The 22,270-nt window shown below is 41.0% G+C and overlaps 1 protein-coding gene across 1 annotated transcript in view; it reads right to left on the reverse strand.

The window, feature by feature from the left end:
• Positions 1-22,270, reverse strand: part of ar (androgen receptor) — a 237,269-nt gene that overhangs the window by 90,913 nt on the left and 124,086 nt on the right. The window contains exons 3-4 of the mRNA XM_043705049.2: positions 17,203-17,319; positions 5,215-5,511 (exon numbers count right to left, since the gene is read on the reverse strand). Coding sequence (XP_043560984.1) covers positions 5,215-5,511; positions 17,203-17,319 — 414 coding nt within the window. The remainder of the gene's footprint in view (positions 1-5,214; positions 5,512-17,202; positions 17,320-22,270) is intronic.

The following is a 22,270-nucleotide window of genomic DNA, read 5'->3' on the forward strand; positions in this document are numbered from 1 at the left end:
CATTCCAAATACGTATCACTCTCTGAGTGAAAATGTTGCCCCTTAGCTCTCTTTTATTTATTTCCCCTCTCACTCTAAACACTCTAGTTCTGGATTCTCCGACCCAGGGAAAAGACTTTGTCTATTTATTCTATCCATGCCCCTCATGATTTTATAAACCTCTATGAGGTCATCCCTCAGCCTCCGACGCTCCAGGGAAAACAGCCCCAGCCTATTCAACCTCTCTCTATAGCTCAAATCCTCCAACCCTGGCAACATCCTTGTAAATCTTTTTTGAACCCTTTCAAGTTTCACAACATCTTTTCAATAGAAAGGAGGCCAGAATTTCATGTAACATTCCAACAGTGGCCTAACCAATGTCCTGTATAGCTGCAACATGACCTCCCAGCTCCCATACTCAATACTCTGACCAATAAAAGAAAGTATACCAAATGCCCTTTTCACTATCCTCTCTACCTGCGAATCCACTTTCAAGAAGCTATGAACCTGCACTCCAAGGTCTCTTTGTTCAGCAACATTCCTTAGGACCTTACCATTAAGTATATAAGTCCTGCTAAGATTTTCTTTCACAAAATGTAGCACCTCACATTTATCTAAATTAAACTCCATCTGCCACTTCTCAGGCCCATCTGATCAAGATTCCATTGTAATCTGAGGTAACCTTCTTCGCTGTCCACTACACCTCCAATTTTGGTGTCATCAGCACACTTACTAACTTATGCTCACATTCATATCATTTATATAAATGATGAAAAGTAGTGGACCCAGCAACAATCCTTGTGGCATCCACTGGTCACAGGCCACCAGTCTGAAAAACAACCTCCACCACCACCCTCTGTCCTCTATCTTTGAGCCAGTTCTGTATCCAAAAGGCAAGTTCTCCCTGTATTCCATGAGATCTAACCTTGCTAACCAGTCTCTCATGGGGAACCTTATTGAACGCCTTACTGAAGTCCATATAGATCACATCTACCGCTCTGCTCTCATCAGCCTTCTTTGTTACTTCTTCAAAAAACTCAATCAAGTTTGTGAGACATGATTTCCCATGCACAAAGTCATGTTGACTATCCCTAATCAGTCCTTGCCTTTCCAAATACATGTACATCCTGTCCCTGAGGATTCCCTCCAACAAACTGCCCACCGCCGATGTCAGGCTCACTGGTCTATAGTTCCCTGGATTGTCCTTACCACCTTTCTTAAACAGTGGCTTCACGTTAGCCAACCTCCAGTCTTCCGGCACCTCAACCTGTGACTATCGATGATATACATATCTCAGTAAGAGGCCCAGAATCTGGTACAAAGTGTAAAAAAATGTTTAGTTGTCACAATGACCTTTAAAATCAGATTTAAGATCTTAATTGAACTGAATCTAACTTTTTATAAAAATGACACTTGTATCTTGTCTTAAAACATGTTTGCATTGTACATACATATACTATACATAGCTTCACTACATCAATTTAAATGTGCACCTTGTCAACCTTATTCAGAGATCTCAGCAGCTGTTACACTACCCATTGAATTGGTTGGTTATCTTGAAAAAATAATTACAAAATATAAATAAATGAACTTTTATTTGATGTAGGGGTAAATAAAGAATTTGCATTCACAGCAAATCTATTTAAGTAATTTAAAATTAAACGTATCAACGTCCATTTTTGCCTGGAAACAAAGGAGGTATGTTCTACAATTGCCAAAATCAGATATTTTGTATTTAATTTTAATAAGTGAGGCAAAGATTGGTTGCCTTATTTGGTAGAGAGGGTAATTAAAAAGTGTACTCTGATAAGAATGGCAAGAGAATGTGATTGAGGCAAATGTTCTCAGCAATACCTAGAGATCTAATTGTAAATAGAATAAAGATGGCAGATCTCAGCAAAATGCCATGGTGAGGTTACCTGACAGTTTCCTAAATCAAATATCTGAATCAAGTATGAACACTTTAAGTGTTCTTCAAGACCTGTTTTCTGGCCTGGTGTCAGTTTTCCCTGTGCTTATCTGTGATGCATCATTTTATAAAGGCATCATGCAAATTAAGCTGAATAATGTTTTCTAACTCTGCAGTTTGAAGTCACTCCCTTAATTTTGATTAAAGGTATATCTCCTTCAGGAGGTCATATGCTCTTACCACAACTGTATAAATGATTTATTTTTCTGCTCAGTTACATTGCATTTAACTCCTTTCCAAACACCAACTTGCTTTCTTTTATGGAGAAAGTGAGGTCTGCAGATGCTGGAGATCAGAGCTGAAAATGTGTTGCTGGAAAAGCGCAGCAGGTCAGGCAGCATCCAGGGAACAGGAGAATCGACGTTTCGGGCATAAGCCCTTCTTCAGGAATCCTAAAGAATCAGCCCTGAAGAAGGGCTTATGCCCGAAACGTCGATTCTCCTGTTCCCTGGATGCTGTCTGACCTGCTGCGCTTTTCCAGCAACACATTTTCAGCTCTTGCTTTCTTTTATACCTCATATCACAATTACCACACCAAAACAAATGGATTGGCCACTGACTCGCTTCCAGGTTTCTGCAAATATCAGTTTGCAGCTTTAATGCAAGACTGCTGTGGAAATCATCTCATCTTCATTCCCAGTGGATTTTAGCATGGATGACAAATTGAAAATTTATCCCAGCAAGGTCATACATCACAAAATCGATTTAGATCTATATTTCAATTGGTGCATAAAATTCATACATGACCTTACTTCTGCATTTCTGATGCATGGTGGGTGTAATATAATCTGGGTCTGCTGTGATAGTTCCTTGGGAATATGAAGAATAGATACTTAAGCAGGAGTTTCCACATTTAATTGAATAGTTGTCCAGTAATTAATTACTGTCATTAAGTTTGCTACTTGAAAGGTGCTGGAAACTTTTTTTACACATGCCCCATTGATTCTTTCCTCCTCAGGGTCTTCTTCATTCCACATAACAGTTCCTCTACTGATGCTTCTTTTGGGACTGCAGAACATGATATCTCTGAACAATTCCAGTGGTACAATGTTCACTAGGTATGCTTATTGCATGATCGATTTACATCCTTTTGGAGATGGGTTGCTCGTTCTTTATTTTGCTGCTCCAATTCTAGGATTCCATACTTGTGCAATCAATCATAACTCAACAGTATTCTGTCTGTCAAGATCCATACTTCTCGTATGTAAATGTCTTCATGTTTTGATGCACTGTTAAGTTGCACAGAGTGAATGAATTGTGGTAACTTTCAAGATAACTGGCAATTATCTACATGGTGGAAATTAAAACTGGACATTGAAGAAAATTATTTTTATTCATAAATGCTGTTGAAAGATGTCTCAATGAACATATAAGTTCCGTCAATGAGAGTATTAACTTTGGAGAAAAAAAGTGCAAAAAACTTCCTGTTGTTACTAGTAGTTGGTAGAACAGCAATAAAATCATTCAACCGGCAAGCAATGTATCAGCAATATCATGTGAGCAGGAATACACTGGTTGTTCTGTTAAGTGTCCCTTCACATAGCTTGAAAAAACCCAGTGCCATGGTAGTTGAATGCAGAAGACGACTTTCACTCCCATAGTAGAGCCACTCCCCATGAGTGAGGATTATTGGTTTCATTGCAGACATCACAGTTCTAAGACAGCCTCTTTAGTGAGCTATACATTAATCTTTCTGGAATCCTTCAAGTTCTATTCTTAAATAGGCATATTCTATCACCGAAATTCTTAAGATATCAGATAGGGAGAGAAAATAGATTGACAGAGAAATGGAGAATTACCACTTATTCAATTGGAGGGGAGGAGAACTGTAAACATGCAAGTTTGGAAACTTTATGCATAAGTTGGCATGATTCAAAACATGGGAAAATTATTTACAGGGTTACTGGTGGTGTTCACCCAACTAACTCTATACTGTTTATGAGCCCAATGTCAGTAAACTTTCAATTGTTTGTTAAGCTAAGTTGATGAAAAGTATTATTGCACTGGTTTGAAGCATTATCCAAACCCTAGTTAAAACACTATGCCACATTCCCTTGCCCTAGTTCAAAGTAAAAACAAATTGGCTAATTAACAATACAGTGGTGTGGTGGTATAGGGATCAGATAAGCCTAATTGCAACAAAGATTGCCATTACTAAGCATGACTATCTTGGTGCCAATTCCATCCTAAAATGATTACGTTTACTGCTCCAAGAACCGCTAAGATGGTACAGTAGGAGTTTACTTCACTCAAGTCATTGGTGTGGGTTGTGCCACTCCTGGATTTAAGCACAGAATTAGACAAAAGCTTCAGTGTCATACAGAGTTAGCACAGCTTTGTTGGAAGATAACATCTTTTGGATTAAATATATAACTGAGGCTACATCTGTCAATTCAGATGCATATAAAACATCTTTGTAAGTTTTCAATCAAGACAGGCAATTTGGTGATGGCCTGATATCCTTCTTTTACCCAAAACTACCAAACAAATTAACTATTCATTCATTTAAAATTGTGATTCGAGAAGCCAAACTGCAAACTAAATTGATTCCCAGGTTTGCCTCAGAAGAACGGTGACTGCATCCAAAATAACTTAATGAATATGAAGACCTTTGCCATGTTGTCAGGACATAAGGCAAGAGAAAGATACAAATTATTTCTTTAATAGGCAAATAACAAACATGAACTTATTAGTATATAGCCACAGGCTTAACGAAACAAGAATGATGTAAAATAAATTTTATAGAGAAAAACTGCAATTTGCAATATATATCAATGTGAATGGTTCCTGTGGCAATGAGAGTTTGAGCCTTTATTTTATGAATGTGGATTCCAGAAAATAGAGAAGAATCAAATTAATTTAAATTATGTGAAAATCAGCTAATAAATACAACACATCCCAAGGTGAAATTTCTGTTTTTATGTTAAATAGAATTGGTAATTTTTACAACATATAAAATTATTTCTACAGATAATATCATAATCTAAGATGTCAGTTGCTAAATACCGAAGTAAAGACAAGCTCGATGTAACAGACTGACGATATAGTGGATGTGAATTGCAATTTCTAAAACCAAAATTTCTATTTTCTAGGATGAGGAATGTTTGACTTTTATAAAATCTGAAAAAATGGGTTCAATAATAAAACATATAATAAATCATTTTTTTTTACTGGTTTGCACATGTATACCTGCATGTTATGTATCATAAATTCACAGTTTGAATGATGCCAGTGAAACACAGTATTCAGAAAGTGCTCTTTCTTACCTGGTAAAACCTTTGCCCATTTGACAACACGTACAAGTTGTCTTTCCCCTAGTTCATTGAGACTTGTTAGCAAACTGGTGGATGTATCAGGCTGTGTATTATCATAGCCTGCATACACCATATCAGGCTCGATGGACTGCAGCACAGCAAGAAACAGGGGTTGACACTGAAATTTCTGCATCCTTGGTACACCAATCCTTGGGACAATGGAGACAGTGGTATTCTGTTGCTTTTGCACAACTGAAGAGTCGGTATCCTCTGCAGTTTGGAATGGTCGTGCATTCTTTAATTTTCGACCTTGAAAATAAAATTACAAAATGGTAAGCTCGGGGGTTAACAAAAATAAAAAGAGACAAGAAGTAAAATTTATTAAAAATTGTAATAAAAAATTAATTTATGTTTGTAATGAAGAAAAATGAATGGCAATTCAGTCAGCTCAGATACATGCTTGTGCAAGTTAGTTCAAACGGAACTGAGTGTACATGTGGAAGGGTAAACCCTGGCGCAGAAACGAATCCTTAACTTATCAGATGTTCTGTGAAGAATGTAGACCAACTCAACCATGACATTTATGCGGACGAAGTCACATAAGCTTGCAATATGAGTGGAGATATTTAATAATGTAAACACTTTTTTGAACCTAATAAGTTGTTGGTGATAGGATTTAATGTTAAAACAACTTCACCAGTTGTGGTAATTACTGTATGTGTGTCAATGCCAATTACTATCAGCATATGTTTACGACCATTTCCTATCCTTGTCAGGGTCAAAGGGACCTACTTACAGTGGTAGAGGAAAACCATTAATGAGTCTTAACAAGAAGAGACTCGTGATAAACTAAATGCAGCTTATTGCTTGATAACAAGCAGGTACAAAATATATTAGCAAGTTAAACACTGTTACTAGGACTGAGGGGACTGAGATAACATACTTGTCCTCTGAGATCCTAAGATTTTCTGCCTTTCCCCACCGAAGTCCTATGACAGAATTAGATTGGTCAGATCCTAAGACAGTCTCCAACATTAATGTTTTCAGAACAATTACCTTATATAATATCACTTCTAAAGTGCCAAAACACGATCCAGTAATCTATATTCTTACGAATTTCCTTCATAAATGACTTCTCAGTTGAAATAAATACTTTTTTGTAATGTCCTTGATTCTGTGCCAGGCAATTTCCTCTTGACAGTATCCTGGATCTCTGTGTCCTGAATGTGTGGATATTAGTCATTGGGGCGGCACGGTGGCTCAGTGGTGAGCACTGCTGCCTCACAGTGCCAGAGACCCGGGTTCAATTCCCGCCTCGGGCAACTGCCTGTGTGGAGTTTGCACATTCTCTGTGTGAATTTCCTCCGGGTGCTCTGGTTTCCTTCCACAGTTCAAAGATGCGCAGGTTAGGTGAATTGGCCATGTTAAATTGCCCGTAGTGCTAGGTGAATTAGTCAGGGGTAAATATAGGGGGGGTGGGTTTCTCTTCGGAGGGTCGGTATGGACTTGTTGAGTCGAAGGGCCTGTTTCCACACTGTAGGTAATCTAATCACCTCAGCTTTGGCTCCCACACAGTCTTATGCAGTTCATCCTCAAACTTTTCGGAACAAATCTTTACACCCAATCTGCTGATACACGTGTGCTCAAGTATGTGAACTCTATATTCCACCGTGTAGAATAAGTCTTCATTTTCCTTCCAGTTGTCTTAATGATGAGCCCAACATATATATACATACTCAGTCATGTTACTTGAGGATTGTACTTAGGATGTTACTTAGCGCTGACATTAATACTTGCAGTGGATTTTTATCTGACATCAAATATGGATCAGCTATGACAATTTGTTCACTAGGCTGTGTTAATAACTTAGTTAAAGACTGGTCATTGAGCTTATTCTTTTTCTCCTCATTTGTATCTTACTGTAAACGCTGCAGGTTTAGGTCAACTGAATTTTTTTCAGCAATGAAAGGACTAACACTGATTGTGTTCTGACAAACATGCGTAATCACAGATTTCACAATGAGTTATGAGATGTTCAATCCATCTTGAGATCTGATTGAGCTCTCGCTGTAAACCTGGCAATTTCTAATTGTCCCATCCAGGACAATTTTCAAAATGGAAGCTAGAATAATGAGTCTTCTCTCATACACGTAAATCATCTATGATTTTGAAATATGCCTGCTCTCAAAATATGTGTTCTCAACCAATCCACTGAATTTCTGATCTGATCACAATGTTGGCAAACGGAAGCACATTCGCAGTTTGTCTTTTGCTATTGTCAAATTTGCCGAAGTTAGTTTGGCTTGCTGGTCAGTGGCTCGTCAGTGGCTCGTCAGTGGCTCTTCTTGGCAAGATAAAACATTTCGTTTTGGTATAACAGTTAATTCCAAAAAAACATGTTTTCTCTTTTAAGGTTCTTCTATCAGTCTGGGAAACTGAATGAAACCTTCTACCAGTAGTCTATCACCAATTGTTTGACAGCAATTTGTTCCTGGACCCATTATTCTTTAGTTCGATTGTCTTTGTTTGCTGTTGACACAAATTAGTTAAATAAAAACCGAAAGAACTGCGGATCCTGCAAATCAGAAACAAGAACAAAAATTGCTGAAAAACGCTCAACTGGTCTGGCAGCATCCGTGAAGAGAAATCAGAGTTCATGTTTCAGGTCCAGTGACCCTTCCTCAGAACTGATAGTAGCTAAGTAAATGTTTGCTTTTATGCAGAAGATTGTGTGTGTGTGTCTGTGTCTGTGTGTGTGTGAGTGTCTGTGTCTGTGTGTGTGTGTCTGTGTGTGTCTGTGTGAGTCTGTGTGTGTCTGTGTGTGTCTGTGTGTGTCTGTGTGTGTCTGTGTGTGTAGAGAGAGAATTGGCGTAAATGATAGGTGGGAATAGAGCCCAAAAAGAGAGAAGAACGGTTGGACAGACACAGCAGTGGTTTACGATCTGACCAGGAGGGTGAATAACTGTTAATGGAAACTGTTAGTGGCTAACAATGGGTTGTGTGTAATAGCAGTCCATGTGATAACAAGGGGTTGACGACTAAGACATAAGAGAGTTGTTTCTACCTGCTCCTGCCACGCAGAACTCTTCTACATTGACTTCTTCCTTTCTCCCTCAGCCCAGTGCCTGCCCACTTATATCCACGATTCCTCTGATGTTTTATACCAGATTCTGAATTTCCATCTCTGACTCCCCCCTTCCCTTCCTCAACATCGGTGTCTATTTCTGGGGATAGACTATCCACTATAAACAGTTACCTGGACTATATAGTCTCACAACCTGCTTCCTGAAAGGACTCTATTCCATTCTGTTCCTCCATTTCCATCTCCGTCTCATATGTGCTGATCATGCCAACTTAAACAAGGGAGCCTCCAAAATGTCCACTTTCTTCCTCAGTAGAGGATTCCTTAGCACTGTTGTTGACAGGGCCGTCAGCCGGTCCGACCTATCTCCTACACTTCAGCCTTCACCCCCTCTTCTTTCCCACAAAGAAAGCTCTCTTTGATTTGTCCTTCAATGTTAATGTCTTTTTCTCACCCATGATCAAATAAAAACCCGTTTTTGTGTTGAAGCTACCAGAGATCACGTGACCCTCCTCTCCTGGAAGTGGCCGGATGCCCCAAGCAACGAACAGCCAGCTGAGTCTCTTTACCCCCCCCACAGACCCTCTGGGACCCTAATCCACTTTTCCTTCACTCCCAACACCCACACAACAACTTCTCCTGCAATTGCTTAAGGTATAACAACTGCCCATTTACCTCCTCAGCCCAAACATAACTTCCAGGTCAAGCAACGCTTTCCCTGTACTTCACACAATCTAGCCTAAGTCTACTGCATTCGCTCCTCACAATGTGGTCTCCTTTATATTGGGGGAATGACTGCTTTGCAGAACTCCTACATTCTGCCTGCAAAAATGACCGTGACCTTCCAGTTGTCTGCCACTTCAAGACATCACCCAGTTCCCTGGCTAATATCTCTCTGTCTGCTGCGCTCCAGTGAAGCTCAGTGTGAGCTGAAAGAACAACAGCTAATTTTCTGCTTTGGGACCCTGGAGCCTTCTCAACTCAATATCCAGTTCAATAACTTTGGGGCTTGAACTGTCCTATCCATCCAGACTGTTATCCACTCTTGTGTCTGTCCAACTCTTCTCTGTCTTTGGACTCTATCCCCACCTACTGTTTAGTCCTTACCCTTCCCCCTCCCCTCCCCTCCCCTCCCCCCCCCACTGTGTCTTCTGCATAAAAACTGACATTTTCTTAGCTACCATTAGTACTGAGAAAGGGTTATCGGACCAAAAATGTTAACTCTGATTTCTCTTCACAGATGCTGAGCTTTTCCAGCAATTTCTGTTTTCCTATCTAATTAGTTAAACTCCTTTTGCTAGTTTAAGAAGTTTGAGTTAGGTTTTAGGTTTAAACCCTCGCTTATGCACCAGTCTGACACACCAGAGACATTGATAAGTTACTGCAAGAAGCAACTGAACTCTAATTCACAAAATTCTTTTTTTTTCCTTTCTTTCAGACATGGTTGTCTCTGTCTGTCATGCCTGCCTGGAAAGCATATTGTACAAAGAAAATACTGCATTCGAAATATTGCTCCTGTTGGATAATTGCCCAGGTCATTCAAATAGCCTTGCAGACGTCTCTAAAATTCTGAAAGTGCTTTTCTTGTCAGCCAATACAACTTCATTGGCACTGCATATTGATGAGGGAGAAATAGCAACATTCAAAACTTGTGTTCGCTACATTTTCCTAATTCATCAGTGCACCAGATGACAAGAATGTGCCATTAATCAGAATGTGTTCACATACATGTCTGAACAGCATGTGGCAGAGATTGTAGCCCAAGTGTGATAATAGCCAGAAGAATCAAAGACCCCTCTCTGAGTTTCAGCACAAGACATAGGAGCAGGAATTAAGCCATTCAGCCCATTTAGTCTGCACAGCCATCCAATCTTGGCTGATATGTTTCTCAACCCCATTCTTCCCCTTTTTCCCCATAACCCTTGATCCCCTTGATACTCAAGAAACTATCTATCTATCTCAGTCTTAAATATACTCAAAGACCTGGCCTCCACAGCCTTCAGTGGCAATGAATTCCATAGACTCACCACTCTCTAGCTGAAGAAGTTTCTCCTTATCTCCATTCAAAAAGATCTTTCTTTTACTCGAAGGCTACGCCTTCGTGACCTAGTCTCTTTTACCAATGGAAACATCTTCCCAACATCTACTCTGTCCAGGCCATTCTGTATGTTTCAGTTAGATCCTCCCTTATCCTTCTAACCGCTATCGAGTATAAACACAGAGTCCTCAAACGATCCTCTCATATCAAATTTTTCATTCCTGGGACCAGTCTCATGAAACTCCTCTGAACACACTCCAAGGCTAGTACATCTTTCCTGAGATAGTGGGCCCATAACTGCACACAATACGCCAAAGATGGTCTGACCAGAGCCTAGTAAAGCCTCAAAAGTACACTCCTTTTATATTCAAATCCTCTCAAAATAAATGCCATCACTGCAGATATGCCTTCCTAACTATTGATTCAAACTTCAAATATACCTTGAGAGAACTCTGGACAAAAAGTCCCAAGTTTCTTTGCACTTCAGAGGTCTGAACTTTCTCCCCATTTCGAAAATAGTCCATTCCTCTTTCCTTCCAACGAAAGTGCATGAACTTCACACTTTGCCACGTTGTATTCCATTTGCCACTTCTTTGCCCAGTCTCCTAACCTGTCCAAATCCTTCTGCAGCCTCCCCATCTCCTCAATGCTACCAGTCCCTTTACCTATCTGCAAACTTAACCAGAATGCCCTCAGTTCCTTCACCTGGATCGTTAATGATTAAAGTGAAAAGTTGTAGTCCCAAAACTGAGCCTTGAGGAATATATTACCGGTTGCCCTCCTGTGAAGGACCCTTTTATCCCTACTCTCTGCTTGCTGCCATACAGCCAAGCTTCTATCCATGCTGGCAACTTGCCTCTAACATCTTACTCAGTAGTCTCCTGTGAGGCACCTTGTCAAAGGCTTTCTTGAAGGCTAGATAGATAACATCCATTGGTTCTCCTTATTTTGCATCAGTGTTTACTGTGGAAAAGGACATAGAAGATGTAGAATGTAGGGAAGTAGATGGTGACATCTTGAAAAATGCCCATATTACAGAGGAGGAAGTGCTGGGTGCCTTGAAACACATGGAAGAGGATAAATCTCCAAGACCCTAGAACTCTGTGGGAAGCTCGGAAAGTGATTGCTGGGCCTCTTGCTGAGATATTTGTATCATCAATAGTCACAGGTGAGGTGCTAGAAGACTGAAGGTTGGCTAACATGGTTTAAGAAGGATGGTAAGGCCAAGGGAACTATAGACTGATGAGCCTGACATCAGTGATGGGAAAGTTGGAGGGAATCCTGAGGGACAGGATGCATATGTATTTGGAAAGGCAAGGACTGATTAGGGATAATCAATATGGCTTTATGCATGGAAAATCATGTCTCACAATCTTGAATGAGTTTTTTGAAGAAGTAACAAAGCGGATTGATGATGACAGAGCAGTAGACATGATCTATATGCACTTCAGTAAGGTGTTCAACAAGGTTAGCAAGGTTAGATCTAATGGAATACAGGGAAAACTACCTATTTGGATACAGAACTGGCTCAAAGGTAGAAGACAGACGGTGGTGGTAGAGGGCCTGAGACTGAAGGCCTGTGACCAGTGGAGCGCCACAAGGATCGGTGCTGGGTCCACTACTTTTCATCATTTATATAAATGATTTGGATGTGAGCAGAAGAGGTATAGTTAGTAAGTTTGCAGATGACAGCAAATTTGGAGGTGTAGTGGACAGCGAAGAAGACTACCGTGGATTACAACGGGATCTTGATCAGATGGGTGAGGAGTGGCAGATGCAGTTTAATTTAGATAATGCGAGGTGCTGCTTTTGGAAAAGCAAATCTTAGGAGGACTTAGACACTTAATGGTAAGATCCTAGGGAGTGTTGCTGAACAAAGAGAACTTGAAGTGAAGATTCACAGCTCCTTGAAAGTAGAAAAGGACATGGAAGGTAGACAGGATAGTGAACAAGTCGTTTGGTATGCTTTCCTTTATTGTCGAGAGTATTGAGTACAGCAATTGGGAGGTCATGTTGCGGCTGTACAGGACATTGGTTAGGCCACTGTTGGAATATTGCGTGCAATTCCGGTCTCCTTCCTATCGGAGAGATGTTGTGAAACCTTAAAGGGTTCAGAAAATATGTACAAGGATGTTCCCAGGGTTGGAGGATTTGAGCTATAGGGTGCGGTTGAATGGGCTAGGGCTGTTTTCCCGAGAGGTTTATAAAATCACGAGGGGCATGGATAGGGTAAATAGACAAGGTCTTATCCCTGGGGTGGGGGAGTCCAGAACTATACAGCATAGGTTTAGGGTGAGAGGGGAAAAATATATAGGAGACCTAACGGACAACTTTTTTACGCAAAGGGTGGTGGGTGTGTGGAATCGTCTGCCAGCGGAAATGGTGGAGGCTAGTAAAATTGCAACGTTTAAAATGCATCTGAATGGGTATATGAATAGGAAGGGTTTGGAGCGATATGGGCTGGGTTCTGGCAGGTGGGACTAGATTGGGTTGGGATATCTGGTCGGCATGGACAAGTTGGACCGAAGGGGTCTGTTTCTGTTCTGTATACCTCTATAGCTCCTTCGTCTAACCTGCTTGTTACCTCCTCAAAGAATTCTAGCAGAGTTGACAGGCATGACCACCCCTTGGTGAAACCATGCTCATATTGCCCTATTTTACCATACACTTCGAGTATTCCGAAATCTCATCCTTCACTATGGATTCCAGGGTCTTATCCACAACCGACGTTCTGTTAATCGGTCTGTAATCTTCTGACGTTTGCCTTACTCCCTTTTTAAACAGGTATGTTACGTTATCAATTTTCCAGTCCTTTGGGACCCTCCCTGACTCTTCCTATTCCTGAAAGATTATCACTAACACCTCCACTATCTCTTTAGCTATGTCCCTTAGAACCTTGGGGTGTAGTTTATCTGGTCCAAGTTATTTATCCACCTTCAGGCCTTTCTGTTTTTCTCACATATTCTCCTGGTGGTGACCACTGTACTCAGCTCTGCCCCCCGTCTCTCTTGAATTTTTCGAATATTACTCATGTCTTCCACTGTGCAGACTGACGCGAAATAATTATTCAGTTCCTCAGCCATTTCCTTGTTCCCCACCACTGCCTCTCCAGTGTCAATTTCCAGTGATCCAATGTCTACTTTTCCCTCCCTTTTGCCCTTCATATATCTAAAGAAACTCTAACAGTCTTTCTTTATATTACTGGCTGATTTCTTTTTTTTGTTGCTCTTTGTTGGTCTTTGTAAGCTTCCCAATCCTCTGGTTTCCCACTGTCCTTTGCCATATGATATGCTTTCTCCTTTGTTTTTGTGCTATTCCTGACTTCCCTCATCCTCCGTGTACCATGCTTCATTTTCCTCGAGATGAATCTCTGCTGTATCTCCTGAATTATTCCCTGAAACTCCTGCTGCTGCTGTTCCAGTCTTTCCTGCTAGGCTCCTCTTCCAGTCAATTCTACCCAGTTCCTCCCTCATGCCTCTGTAGTTGCCTTCATTCAGTTGTAATATTGTTACTTCATTTCTATCTTCTCTCTCTCACATTGCTTAGTAAATTCAATCATATTATGATCACTGCTTCCTAAGGGTTCCTTCACCTTAAGCTCCCTTATCAAGTCTGCTTCATTGCACAACATAAAATTCAGTATTGTCTAAAATCATCATCTTAATGATACAGGCTGACTTTGAAGCAGATAAAATTGCTTGCATCCCATGAACAGGAATTGTCCAATGAGAGACTAAAGAGACCAAGGGGAGGCAATGGTCCAGTGTTTTATTGCTGGATTGTTTACCTAGATAATGTTATGGGGCACCAGGTTCCAATCCCACCATGGCAGATGGTGGAATGTGAATTTAATGAATATTGACCAAAAATCCATTGTCCTCTGTCTACTGTGGGAAAAATCCATTTCATTCACTCGGTTTTCCTACCTGGTCTGACCTACATGTGAATCAATACTCATAGCAATGTGGTTGACTCTTAACTGCCCTCTGGATAATTAGGGGTAGACAATAAATGCTGCCTGGCCAGCAATGCCCTCATCCCGTGAATGAATAAAGAAGAAAAAAATGCTTACCATTTAAAAAATGAACCCTTTCAAGTTTAACAGCATCCTTCCTATAGCTGGCAGACCAGATTTGAATACAGTATTCTTAAAGTGTGCCAACCAATATCCTGTCTTGCTGCAATATGATATCCCAGTCCCAGACTCAATGCACTGAATAATAAAAGCAAGCATGCCAAATGCCTTCATCACTATCCTGTCTACCTGAGACTCCACTTTCAAGGAACTGTGCACCTGCACCCCTAGGCCTCTTTATTCAGCAATACTCTCTATGGCCCTACTATTAACTGTATAAGTCCTGTCCTGGTTTGCCTTACCAAAATGGAACATCTTACATTTATCTCAGTTTTAAACTCCATCTGCCACTCCTCAGCCCGTTGACCCATCTGATCAAAGTCCCGTTATACTCTGAGATAACCTTCTTCACTGTCCACTATACCACCTATTTTGGCATCATCAGCAAATTTTACTAACCATACCTCATATATTCACATCCAAAACATTTATATAAATGAGTTGCATAAAGTTTTTTGAAGGGATGCTTGCTGCAAAGTCTAGCTGGCCTTCTTGCCCTATCTTTCCAAACTCACCTCATTAATTACCTATCATGTCTGATTTCCACCTCACCTTACCATAAGCTGATATCATAACAATTTGCAAATCAGCATATATCCACCCATGGAGGCCTTCAATTTTTCCTGTTATACTGTTGGAGCACGTATATTCTAATATCATGATGGGTTTCTCTTCTTGTTTGCAACGGTCATGGGCCATTAAGGCTCTGTGCAACACTGGCCCAGAAATCATTTCTACAGGTGAACTGGGATTGTGCATCGGGACCATGTGGCAAACCCAAAATAGCTGATTCAGTGAGAATTCCCCAGAAAATTGAAATTTTTTTGCGATAATTCCTGTATTAAGTGGATATGATGTCTGACAAGTAATGATCACCTACGTTACATTCAATGAGTAAAATGTTCCTGTTGTTATGGACTAAGCTAGACCACTCAAAACATCCTTAAGCAGGCAGCCCAGAGCCTAACTTTGCAATTTGTTTTGGTAAGCGTACAGTGAAAATTACCCGGAGTAAGTTAGCTAGGTTGACTAGCAGGTTTTAAAACAGACAAAAACTTATTCACAAAATTACGAAATGAAACTCAAAGAACAAAATGTAAAATTCCCACAAACCTCAGTCTATCCAAACTAGACTCCATTATGCTGATCTGAAAATACACAACAGTCCCAATAAACAAACCCCTTTAAACACAAAGTACAAGTCGAAGTTAGAAGGGCAGAAGGAGAGAGAGTCCAGCAACCTGTTTCCACACACCTCACTGCTGAACTCCCTAACTAGTTCTGGACTGAACTGCTCAGCTATAGAGCTGGTCAAGCCCACTTGACTTATACAGGTTACTTCTAAAAACATAAAAACTTTGGCCGAGGTATAACAAAAAGGCTTTTCATCTCTGTACCAAACCCAGCCACTTCGGAGCCTGCCCTGAAAAAAAATCAAGGATACAGTATTCTTGAGAAAAGGCACAGCTTTCAGAAAAAAAAAAACAACTGTGTGACACTGTACACTCCACTGAATAAAATTTCCTGTAAACTATTTGATGACCCACAGGGGTCGGTGCTGGGACCATTAGTATTTGTTATTTACATAAAAGAAACTGGATGTGAATGTACAAGGCATGATTAGTAAGTTTGCGGATGATAAAAAATTAATAGGTATCACTGATAGCAAGGAAAGTTATCAAAAATTACAGAGGGGTCTTGACCACATGGGGAAGTGGGCTGAGGATTGGCAAATGCAATTCAAAGGAGAGGTTGGCCAGGATAGAATTTTATTCCTTGGAATGGAGGAGAATGAGGGGTGACCTTATTGAGGTGTATAAAATCATGAGGTGTATAGGTAAGATGAATTCAAATTGTTTTTCCCACAGATGGGGAACTGAAAACTAGAGGGCATAGGTTTAAGGTGAGAGGGGCAAGGTTTAAGGAGGACCTGATGGGCAACTTATTCATGCCGAGAGTGGTGCGTATATAGAATGGGCTGCCAGAGAAAGTGGTTGAGGCAGGTATAATGGCCACATTTAAAAAGACATTTGGATAGTACAAGGACGGGAAGGGCTTAGAAGGATATGGACCGAATGTGGGTAATTCGAACTAGCTGAGTGGGTACCATAGTCATCATGGACCAGTTCAGGTCAAGGGGCCTGTTTCCATGCTGTATTACTCTATGCTTAATATCACACATCCACTGTTTTCAGAGGAACCTCTGTTTCTGCAGCTCAAGCGAACTTAACAAGTGTTTTCATTTTCTGAGATTCCCAGGCTAAAAGACAATGATTTCTAACTCATCCACAAGAAATATTATGAAACCAATTGCATTTGAATACTCATCAAGAAGACAGGCATGAGAGTATAACTAAAAATAACTGATTTAATTTTCTTTGGTTCATTCAAACATGAAACTGTAAAAATGTCTTTAAGGTGTTTAATCATAATACTTAGTTATAATACATTATAAAATCAGCATCTGATTTTGTCGAAGCGTGTAATTAATTCAACTGACAACTCAAGCTTTACAACTGCTTTGCTTTTATAACATGTTATTTTTCTTGAATGGTCCAGTATGATAAACAGGGACAATCTGCTCCAATTATCAAATGTTTAAGCTTACAACGTAGCAACAAGAACCATAAATGCACAGATGCATTCTTTTATTTATAAATTACAGGAAAATGTAATTGAATATGCATCCTTTTATCAGTTATCTGTCCATCTAAACCTTGTCATTCAAGAGTGGAAACTGCTTACCTCCAAGTGTCATTCCAGCAGCAAAACACTTTCTCAAACGACATGACGGACAGTTTTTTCTCCGTACTTTATCAATAGTGCAATCATTTCTGCTAGCACACAGAAACTTGTGTTTTCCTAGAAAAAATAAATTAATGAAGAGTTATATAATATAAAATTATGGGATCTGTTGATTAACATAACACCAGTAAACGCAGCAGAAAAACTTGAAGGAAGTGCTGAGCAAGACTATTAGGAACTGTATTCTATTGTTGCCATCAAAATAGAGCTTAATTTGAGAGCCTAGAGACTTCGATATGGATTATAAGGAGGAGATGCCAGACAGCACACAAACTTTGTGCTGCCTATTACTTGAACTGATTTCAACTGACAGCAAGGGCAACCATATTGCTCATCAGCATAAACAAGGGGGTTAATAGGAGTTGAGAGTGTGGTGCTGGAAAAGCACAGCAGGGTCAAGCAGCATCCAAGGAGCAGGAGAATTGACATTTTGGACATAAGCCCTTCATCAGGAATCTTATGCCCGAAACGTCGATTCTCCTGTTCCTTGAATGCTGCCTGATCTGCTGTGCTTTTCCAGCACCATATTCTCAAATCTCTTCTCCAGCATTTGCAGCCCTCACTTTCTCTGGGTCAACAGGAGTGACTAATGAAAATCAAAGCTAGCCCATGCCTCCGAAAAGGAACATGCACTTGTCAGTGCTGACACTCCTGTGGGAGATTATTTGTCCTGAGGAAGAATATCACAATATAAATGAGTACGGACTTCAAGATTTTGAGATGCTGCATTGGAAGCCACCATGGAGATGTGTAAAGGAGCACCCGAGCGGGGCAAGGGGATAGTATGAACAGCTAGCCATAGAGTCATTCAACATAGAAACAGGCCTGTCGGCCTACCATGTCTATGCCAAGCAACAAACACCAAACTACATGAATCCCATTTACCTGCTCTTGGCCTTAGCCAACTATAACCTGGTATTTTAAGTACTCACCCAGATGCTTTTTAAACAGAGTCATAGAGATGTACAGCATGGACACAGACCCTTCGATCCAACCCATCCATGCTGATCAGATATCCCAACCCAATTTAGTCCCACCTTCCAGCACCCAGCCCATATCCCTCCAAACCCTTCCTATTCATATACCCATCCAAATGCCTTTTAAATGTTGCAATTGTACCAGCCTCCACCACATCCTCTGGCAGCTCATTCCATACACTTACCACCCCCTCCGTGAAAAAGTTGCCCCTTAGGTCTCTTTTATATCTTTCCCCTCTGACCCTAAACCTATGCCCTCAGTTCTGATCCCCCCCACCCCAGAGAAAAGACTTTGTCTATTTATCCTATCCATGCCCCTCATGATTTTGTAGACCTCTATAAGAGCACCCCTCAACCTCCGACGTTCCAAGGAAAACAGCCCCAGCCTGTTCAGCCTCTCCCTATAGCTCAAATCCTCCAACCCTGGCAACATCCTTGTAAATCTCTTCTGAACCCTTTCACGTTTCACAACATCTTTCCGATGGAAAGGAGACCAGAACTGCACCCAACATTCCAACAGTGGCCTAACCAATGTCCTGTACAGCCCCAACATGGCCTCCCAACTCCTGTACTCAATAAAAGAAAGCATACCAAACGCCTTCTTCACTATCCTATCTACCTGCGACTCCACTTTCAAAGAGCTATGAAACTGCATTCCAAGGTCTCTTTGTTCAGCAACACTCCTTAGGACCTTACCATTAAGTGTATAAGTCCTGCTAAGATTTGCTTTCCCAAAATACAGTACCCCACATTTATCTGAATTAAACTCCATCTGCCACTTCTCAGCCCATTGGCCCATATGGTCAAGATTCTGTTGCAATCTGAGGTAATGTTCTTCGCTGTCCACTACACCTCCAATTTTGGTGTAATCTGCAAACTTACTAACTGCACCTCTTATGCTCGCATCCAAATCATTTATGTAAATGACAAACCACCGCCCTCTGTCTTCTACCTTTGAGCCAGTTCTGTATCCAAATGGCTAGTTCTCCCTGTATTCCATGAGATCTAACCTTGCTAATCCGTCTCCCATGGCGAACCTTGTTGAATGCCTTACTGAAACCCATATAGATCACATCTACCACTTTGCCCTCATCAATCTTGTTACTTCTTCAAAAAACTAAATCAAACTTGTGAGACATGATTTCCCATGCACAAAGCCATGTTGACTATGCCTAATCAGTCCTTGCCTTTCCAAATACATTTACGTCCTGTTCCTCAGGATTCCCTCCAACAACTTGCCCACCACCAACGTCAGGTTCACTGGTTCATAGTTCGCTGCCTTGTCCTTACCGCCCTTCGTAAACAGTGGCACCACGTTCACCAACCTCCAATCTTCCGGCACCTCACCTGTGACTATCGATGATACAAATATCTCAGCAAGAGGCCCAGCAATCACTTCTCTAGCTTCCCACAGAGCTGTTGCGAGACATTTGCCACTACCAAACTTTTGGGCAGAATATTTCGTATGTCTAATACCCTCTGGATAAAAACATTCTTATATCTTCTGCAAATCACTTGCTCCTCACCTTAAACTTATGCTCTTAGGTCGCAGACACATCTGCCATGGGTGAGAGATTCTCAAAATCTATTCTATGTATACCTGTCATAAATATGTATACCCAAATCAGATTCCCCCTCAGTCTCCTCAGCACCAAGGAAAACAAAATGATGATTTGAGTCTTTCCTGATAACTGAAACCTTTCCTCCCAGACAACATCCTGGTGAATCTCTTCTGCACTCTCTCCAGTGCAATCAGATGTTTTTGACAGTGTGGCGACAAAACTGCACACAGTATTCACTTGTTGCCAAACTAATGTTTTACACATTTGTAATAAGACTTCCTTAGCCCTATATTTCATTTCAAAGCTAATGATGGCAAGCTTTCTTCACCTGTCTGTGTTGTAACCTTAAGGGATCTATGGACATGCACATCAGGGTCCTTTTGTTCTTCAGTTCTCCCTATAAGGACATACCACTCACTCTTTATACCCTTCCCTTATTACAGCTCCTAAAAAGCATGACCTCATGCTTTTATTAGGATTAAACTCCCTCTGTATAGAATCATTGAACCCCTACAGTGCAGACACAGGCCATTAGGCCCAACAAGTCCATACTGACCTTCTGAACAGCATCCCAACCAGACCCATCCCCATTCCCTATCCCTGTAACCCTGCATTTCCCCTGGCTAATGCACCTAACCTAAACATCCCTGAGCACTATGGCAATTTAGCATGGCCAATCAACCTCACTTGCACATCTTTGGACTGAGGAAGAAACAGAGCACCTAGTGGAAACCCACGCAGGCACGGGCAGAATTTGCAAAATCCACAGTCACTGGACTGAGGCAGTAATGCCGCCCTCTGCTAATGCCCTGCTCAATATACTAGTTGATCAATATCAAACTGCAGCATAAGACCATCCTCCTCAATAGCGACAACGCCACCAACCTTTGTGTCATCTGAAAACTTGCTAATAATACCTTACCTTAGACATTCACATTCAAGTCATTAATATAATTACAAACAGCAAGGATCCCAGCATCAATCAATGTGCTACCCTGCTGGTCACAGGCCTCCAACTCTTTGCCTCCTATTTGTAAGCCAGCTTTTGAGCCAGTTTTCCATTTTGCCTTGATCCCACATGCTCTCTCTTTCTGAACCATGTGGAACTTTGTTAAAAACCTTCCTGAAGTCCACGTAAACAACGTCAACTCTACTATCCATATCAAAATATGTGGTTACCTTTTCAAAAACACTCAATCAGACAGGATCTCCCTCTGCCAAATCCAAGCGGACTATCCCTGATCAATTCCTGCCTTTCCAATCAATCCTGTCCTACAGAATATTTCCAATAATTTCCCTACCACTGACATCAAACTATCTGATCTGTAGTTACCCAGTCTATCCCTGTTGCCTTCTTGAACAAAGGAACAACTTCAGCTATTCTCCGGTTAGCTAGCACTTCACCTGTGTCCAGCAAAGTACTAACTAACTCTTCCAGGGCCCTAGCAATCTTCTCTCTTGCCTCTAATAGGAGGCTGGGATATATTTCATTAGGGCCTGGGGATTTATGCCCATTAAGATGTCTACTATCTCCTCCTTATTAATCTTAACATGTTCTAGAACCTCACCACCCCAATGAAATTCCTGGCTACAATGTCTTTTTCCCCTGTGAATACATGTGACAAGTATTCATTTAAGACCTCACCCATGTTCACTGACTCCACACCCAGGTTGTCCCTTTAGTCTCTAACAGGTCCTGTCTCTTCTCTGATACGTTTCTTACTCTTAATATACCTATAAAAAGGTTTGAGGTTTTTCTTGATCCTATCTGCCAAAGATATCTCATTGCCCCTCTATGCCCTCCTAATTTCCTTTATAAGCAACCTCTTATACTTTCTATACTTTTGAAGGGCCTTCCCCAGTGCAAAGTGCACTATACCTGACATTTATTCCCTTCTTTTATTTTACACAACTCTCAATATCCCTTGATATTCAGGGTTCTTTGGACTTGTTGCCTTTGTCCTTCATTTTTAGAGGAACATTCTTGCCCTGAATTCTCACTGTACTACTTTTAAAAGATTTCCACTTTCCAAGTGTAGACTTAGCTGCAAGTAAGCTTGGTGGCACAGCAGCTTAGTGGTTAGCACTGCTTCCTCAGAGCGTCAGGGACCAGGATTCGATTCCAGCCTTGAGCGACTGCCTGTGTTGAGTTTGCATATTCTCCCTGTCTCTGCATGGATCTCCTCTGGATGCTCTGATTTCCTTCCACTATCCAAAGATGTGCAGGTTAAGTAAATTGCCCATGGTGTTCAGGGATGTATGGGTTAGGTGCGTTAGTCAGGGGCAAATGTAGGGGAATGGGTCTGGGTGGGTTACTCTTCAGAGGGTCAGTGGACTTGTAGGACCAAATGGCCTGTTTCCACACTATAGGGGTTCTATGTTTAAACAAAGTAGCTGCAGCTAATACTACTGTCACATCTGTGTAATGATATTGAAATCAGTAATGCCCCAATTCAGACACATATTTTC

Source organism: Chiloscyllium plagiosum, unplaced genomic scaffold (assembly GCF_037043375.1).
Source record: "Chiloscyllium plagiosum isolate Xiang-an unplaced genomic scaffold, Cpla_swu_hap1 HiC_scaffold_11, whole genome shotgun sequence".
Classification (NCBI taxonomy): Eukaryota; Metazoa; Chordata; class Chondrichthyes; order Orectolobiformes; family Hemiscylliidae; genus Chiloscyllium; species Chiloscyllium plagiosum.